The sequence below is a fragment of the Cariama cristata genome, unplaced genomic scaffold (genome assembly GCF_000690535.1).
Source record: "Cariama cristata isolate BGI_N322 unplaced genomic scaffold, ASM69053v1 scaffold20380, whole genome shotgun sequence".
In the NCBI taxonomy this organism is placed as follows: domain Eukaryota; kingdom Metazoa; phylum Chordata; class Aves; order Cariamiformes; family Cariamidae; genus Cariama; species Cariama cristata.
In genome coordinates, this window is record NW_009594328.1 from 420 (window position 1) to 6,457 (window position 6,038).

The 6,038-nt window shown below is 49.9% G+C and overlaps 1 protein-coding gene across 1 annotated transcript; it reads right to left on the minus strand.

Moving 5' to 3' along the window:
- Positions 1–3,701: 3,701 nt before the first annotated feature.
- On the minus strand, positions 3,702–6,031 carry ASXL2 (additional sex combs like transcriptional regulator 2; the record flags this gene model as incomplete). Its single annotated transcript, XM_009697654.1, has 1 exon — positions 3,702–6,031. A coding segment is annotated over one exon (2,193 nt), but the record flags the coding sequence as incomplete, so codon positions are not given.
- Between the last annotated feature and the right edge of the window lie 7 nt (positions 6,032–6,038).

Here is a 6,038-nt window from a genome sequence, read left to right on the forward strand (position 1 = left end):
AACGCATCTGTAGAGCTGCGTCTGCTCCTCCATTGCAAAACTTGTACGTGGGGTTTTTTTTGCGTTGGAAAGTTAAACCCCATTGATCAGTCTGTATTTCTGGTTCTCCTGCTGCAGGACTTGGATGTGGCCCGAAAGGGAAAATTTAAATCTGAGTATATTTTCTTACTGAGGTTGCTTTGACTTAGGCTTTGAAAACATTGTATCTCAGATTTTTTGATGACAACACTTACTGTACTGCTATTAATTTAATACCTGGGGAGCCAAACTCTAACGTTTTAAACTGTGTCACGACATCACTTGTAAGTCCGGAGAGAAGGCAGGTCTGTTATCTTGGTAGGAGGAAGGTCAGATGGTGGGAAGAGTGGAGAGGGCTGGGAGGGGCAGCAGCTGGTCCCACCTAGGGAACGCATTTCCCTCTTCTAAAATACATCGTTCAATAGCCAGCACTGTAAAACACGCAGAGCTTTCAAGGTTTTATGTCGACCTGTACTTATAGCGATTATTACACTGGGCCCCCTTATTTCTAATGATTTCCTGACTACATACATAATGCCCTCTTGCAAACCTGTGGAGATTGCTCCATCAAGTTGCACCTAGTAGCTCATGGCATGTGTTATAAATCAAAGGCATGCAGTTAAAAGAATTTATTGTCTTAAAAAGAAATACAATAAAAGTAGCCCAAGGAAAGTGCTGATCCATTAACATATAACTAAGGCACTGAACAGAGCTGTAAACTTCCAGGTCATCACCGGAGATGCCTACGCTGTCCAATACAAGTCTGGAGCCACCAAGATCTCCGAGGTCACCGTAGGTCCCAGCTGGGGACGGCGAGGGCCAAGCAGGCGCGTTCCCTGCAGGGCTGCCTGGGGAACGGCAGCCTCCGGCACTTCGGAGCAGACTCACGAGAGGCATCTGTGGCACAGAAATCCCAACCCACGCACTACAGAGCACCCGTGTAACATTTACGGGGAGGAACAAGTTGGAACCACGGGCAGGGTCGGGGACTGGTTTAAAAAATGCTGAGCAGAGCAATGGAACAGCGGCCGCTCGGAAAGCCTGCGAGTGCCGGGAGCAGGCCAGCAGATCGCAGCCTGCTGCTCCCTCCTCGTCTCCTCCCCCCTCTTCAGCAGCCTCGTCAGCCTAGAAAAATTACACTGACGAAAGGCAAGGTGTGAACAGAATTGATCCAATTATGCCAGCAAAACCTCTTTGCTCTTTGAGGCAAGAATGACTTTTTCAGTTTATTTTGTAACTAGCAACAGTCTTTAAATTGGATTATAGTGGGGGGAATCTGTCTTAGGTGGGAATGAACGTGTCTGCCTGAGGATTACACTGCTGTCACTTCTTTCATGTCTAGACAAGGCCTGAGTTAGTGACCCTGCACTCAGTGCTGGACTCCCCAGGGCACGCAGCTTGAAACCACTTTACGCGGCATCCCGAGACTCATAAAACGGGCAGAAATTCCTCTTACAGAACACGAGATGGAAGCAGGCAGCGAATCGATGCTGATGTACAAGTCAACTCGGGAAATGAGATTCATCCCCGTTACCGCGGCCGGGGCTGCAACAGGAGAAGCCAACCCGCGTTTGCTGGTCTGCCCCTCTGCACCTGGCAGTGGGAACGCGCACAGACTGCTGTGGGGGTCTCAGGCGATAACCGCCACCAACGCATGTGCACAGGAGAGTAATTTTTGTGTATTTTTTTTGAGATTTCAGCTTTAGATTAAAAACCCAGACTTTAATACTTAAATCCTTTTCACCACTGGACATCTAAGCAGTGATGTGTAATTAGAAAGCAGGGGTCTGTGCTCCCCAACAAATTTAAGACGAGCAAACCAGACCAAGACTCACTGCAGCTCTTGCTCACTCACACCCACTGCTCCTGCTTTGGAGGATGCCGTGCTCTGCTGGACAGGGAAGGAAATGTTTCTGTTACGAGGTGATGAAGTCTGCAACTCTCTCTTCTGCATTATTACCAAGTAAATCACCACCTGCTCTTCGGGAAAACACACTGCTTCGCAGGCAATTATTTCTGATCTTGCCCAACCACAGCATGCCAGGCTCCCAGGCGAGGGAGAAGGGGAAGGGGAAGGGGAAAGCAGTAGTATCATCAAATAGAGAGAAGAAAGGCAGGCTGAGGATCCCAGCTCACGAAGCAGCTGTCCCACCTATTTTGCTAATATTGCTTCATCTTAAAAAGGCCTTTGGATTAAAAGTGAATTCAGTGCTTTTCCATCAAAAAGAGACACAGCTCTGTTACCCGACCAAGATGCAGTATGGCCCCCCACCCGCCCCCAACAGCGACAACATGGGACTGGACGTGATCAGCAAACCTGATGTTCTGTGTTTCGGAAGAGAAATAACATACAGGTCCTCGACGTGATGCAGACATGTTGCGATACATCAAAATGCCGACTGGCGTGCGCTTCACTAGCCAGCCTGTCGTCAGTTCTTCTTGTTGAGAACACAGTACCATTTTGTAACTGCTTTAATTTCGATAAATCAAAGTGAACGAATTTGTGAACACTGAAAGTGAGGGTGAGCATCACTGGCTATGTCCCACGATCAGGTACGAGGGGTGCGGAGCAGCCCCCTTCCCCAGCCCCCCACCCATCTTCCCCAGCCCCAACACAACTCCAGACCTCAACTGAGCAAAATCCAAGCTGAGTCAAGCCTGATTTGGTATTTTGAAACACAAAGAGACACCCACAGCAGGCTAACGGTGAGGCCCAGCAAGACACTTGTTTTCCTTTCCCTATACTTAGCTAAATATAAGATCTATAGAAATCAGAGACGTCTGACTATGGCAGAGGTTTGAATGAGCACAGTAAGCTTCCCAGAAAACAGCAGGACCGAGGGTGACACTTAGCGCGCTTTACTTGCGCCACGTGCCGTAACAGCTGATGGTTCTTGACTGTGGGATGGCACTTTCCGGCTCACTCGAAACGCCTAAGCAAGCAGATTTCTGCTGAGCCCAGAAATGAAATGCAGTTCAGCACATATTTGTGATCTCTGCTTTAAATGGTTCCTGGGATTACAGATAATCACAGTTACTGAGTTGTTTTAGTGATTTAAATTCTTGAATCCTACGGTTAGTACAGTTGCTTTTTTCAGTATTTACCAGTAGCAAATCAAGACACTACCTTCCTTAAAACAAGGTTACTGCAACTGACTCCTTAAAGAGGAGAGGATATGCAAATCAAAACCACCAGCCAATATTGCACAACCCAGTATGCCTCTGGAAACAGCCAGGTCACAAATGAAGGGCAATTACTCGAAAGGCTGGCACAATGTTAACGCCTTCCAATTCTGAAAAATTTGAACTAAAACTAAGAACAACCACGTGAGCCCCTTCAGGGGTTCCCGCCTCGGTGCTCTCAGCTCAGTCAGCACAAACGCTTCGTTTCTTGATTATCCAGTTCTTCTCTTGGTGAAGAGAAGACCAATGAGTGGCTAAGGTTTTGCCGGAGAGTCGTTCCCCCATCTAGAGCAGAGCTCAGCAAACATGCTGGATAGCAGGCTGGGGTTAATGAAACTGCAGTACAAGTCAAACACTATCTCCTAAAAGATTGAAAAAATATTTTTAAACAAAATAATGTGACATATTTACATAATTCCTTAAGTGCAAACTCTTGTCACAATACACGTAGTTGAGCTCAGTTTAGACTCACTGTACAAGAAGGTGCTCTTTCTTTAATGAAAGAAGAACTCTACTCTGTATTCCTGATTCAGTAACGCGTCTCTTGTGCAAGGCAGTAAGTTTCCTGTTTCTTCCCAATGTACTTCCGAAAGCAAAACCCAGATCAAGCCATCCTCTTCCCCGCTTCCTGGCCCGGTTACCGCACGACAAGGCAGGAGACACAGAGCTTAGAGGGGCCGATGCAATCATCATGGCAGAAGGCACCGCAGCCCTTGCACATGATCATGGCTTTCAACCTGCAGTAACATTTGGAAGGGGAATCCTCCATGCTGTTGTCTTCGGCGAAGGCTTGAACGGGGATGGGCTGACTGTGGCTGCCAGAGTTCATGGCTTGGCTGGTGGGAATGGTGGTTACAGTCACAGAAAAGGACATGACGTTCCCCATGCTGCTGGACAACTGATTGCACTCAGACAGCCCAGTCATAAGAGACCCCTGGTTCACGTCTGGGGAGGTGGAGACGTTTATTGTGCCGCTGTAACTGGGCCCAATGAGCTGTGCTGCAGCACTTCCAGATAGCTTTGGAGGGTGCGAAGGAGAAAGCAGGGGGGGCTGCTGCTGCGCAGAGTCCGAGGACGGTACAGAAGTACTGAAAAGCTCTGGATTGCTGTGCATTTTCCCCCTCATTGCATGTGCCATTTGCTCTTGAGCGGCTTGAATAAAATCCCGTGCTAGCATAGTTCCATCAAATGCCTGAACGTTCTCCTTGTTGACTGCTGCTTGCTGAGCTGTGGCTGCTTCTGTCTTTAAACCCTTTTTAGCAAAGGTGCTGTAATCCGAGGAATTTATGCTATGTGATACCTGTTCTTTTTCACACTGACCAGAAACCTGTGAAGCCTGGCACTCCTCTTTTACACTGATATGTTCACGTTCATCACCAGTACTCTCATCGTCTGCATCTCCGTCTTCGCTGCTGCTGCTGCCGCCGCCGCCATGGCCAGCCATCTCCTCACATTCCCCAAATTCTGGTTTTGGAGCGTCAGCAGGACTGTTCAGACACAAGCGGTTTTCAGGGTTCAAGGAGAAGCCCCTCCTCAAACTCTCTGAGCCACGACCATAGGTGGAAATGTTGAGCAGATAATGACCAGACATCGCAGGCTTGGACGTCCTTCTGCCCATGAAACCCAGCATAAATCTCTGGCTGGTGGAGCTGTTTTCTAACTGGAGACCTGAGTGAGTGAGGTTCAGTTGTGCAGGCTGAAGGACTGGCAACAAATTCTGCCTCTGGACCCTCTTGATAAGAGTCTGAAGGATCTGCTCTTGGGTTGTTTTGCTGAGCGCCTCGTGGCACTGATGCTGGTCAAGACTGGGGTCCTTTCCCGAGGGGAGCGGAAAGGTCCTTGGAATGTGAGGCAGAGGCCTGTTCTGGCAAAAGATCTTCCCGAGCTGTTGTGCGGGTAAACTCGATTGTCCTTCACCACCCTCGGCCCCCGTGCCGTTCCCTGCTACGTGCGTAGTACTGGATGCCGCGGCCCCTTTTTCTTCATGAGAGGCTAGCGGGACAGTTTTCATTTCTGCTTTGGTGAGAGGCTTCGGCAGGATTTGCTCCAGAGGGACATTCTTGCCTTGAAGAAGCTGGGTGACCAGAGGGTTGTTCGCAGGAATACTGGAGCTGGGTTTTGGGAGGGCCCCACTCGAGCTCGAGCTTGCATGAGTTTTAAGGCTAGGTGCTACTGACGAAGCGTTAGAGGGCGGGACAGACGTAGCGGACGTGAGCGCACCTCCAGCCTGGCCTTCTGAGCTCGTGGGTGTGAGCGAAGACAGAGGGGAAGGAGATTTTCTTTTAGAAACATCTGAGCTGGTTCCTCCTAAGGCTGAAGGTGCTGCCTTCGTCACACTTGCGCTGGTACCTGCTGCGGAGACAGTGACGCAGGCTGCTCCATCCCTGACAGCCGGTGCCCCTCGGGCCTGGCTCCGACCTGCCGGAGCAGAAGGTGCTTTCTCTTGTTTGTCACTGCTGCCAGCACACGGGGAGCCCGAAACCCGATTTACAGTCACACTGGGGGGACTCTGTTTTATTCTGTTGATCTTCTCTAGTGCCGATACCGCTGATGAGGAGGAGCTGGTGCCTGTATTGCTGGCGGGAGTTCTGGACTGCGGTGTGGAAGTTTGCTGTAGTTGTGCTCTAGAAGGATTGTGAGGTGGTGCCTGGTTGGTGGCCTGGGTCTCCATTTGGGGATGGGTCCCTGGACAATGGGGAAGAAACCTTCTCGAACTTCCCCCGCTTCCAGTTCCTGCCAGTTCCAGTGCGTTCCCTCGAATTCCAGTTTCCTTGGTTCCACTTGTTGCTGCGTTACTTTTCTCTCCTCCACCGCCCGGTGGGCCCCCACCACCGCCT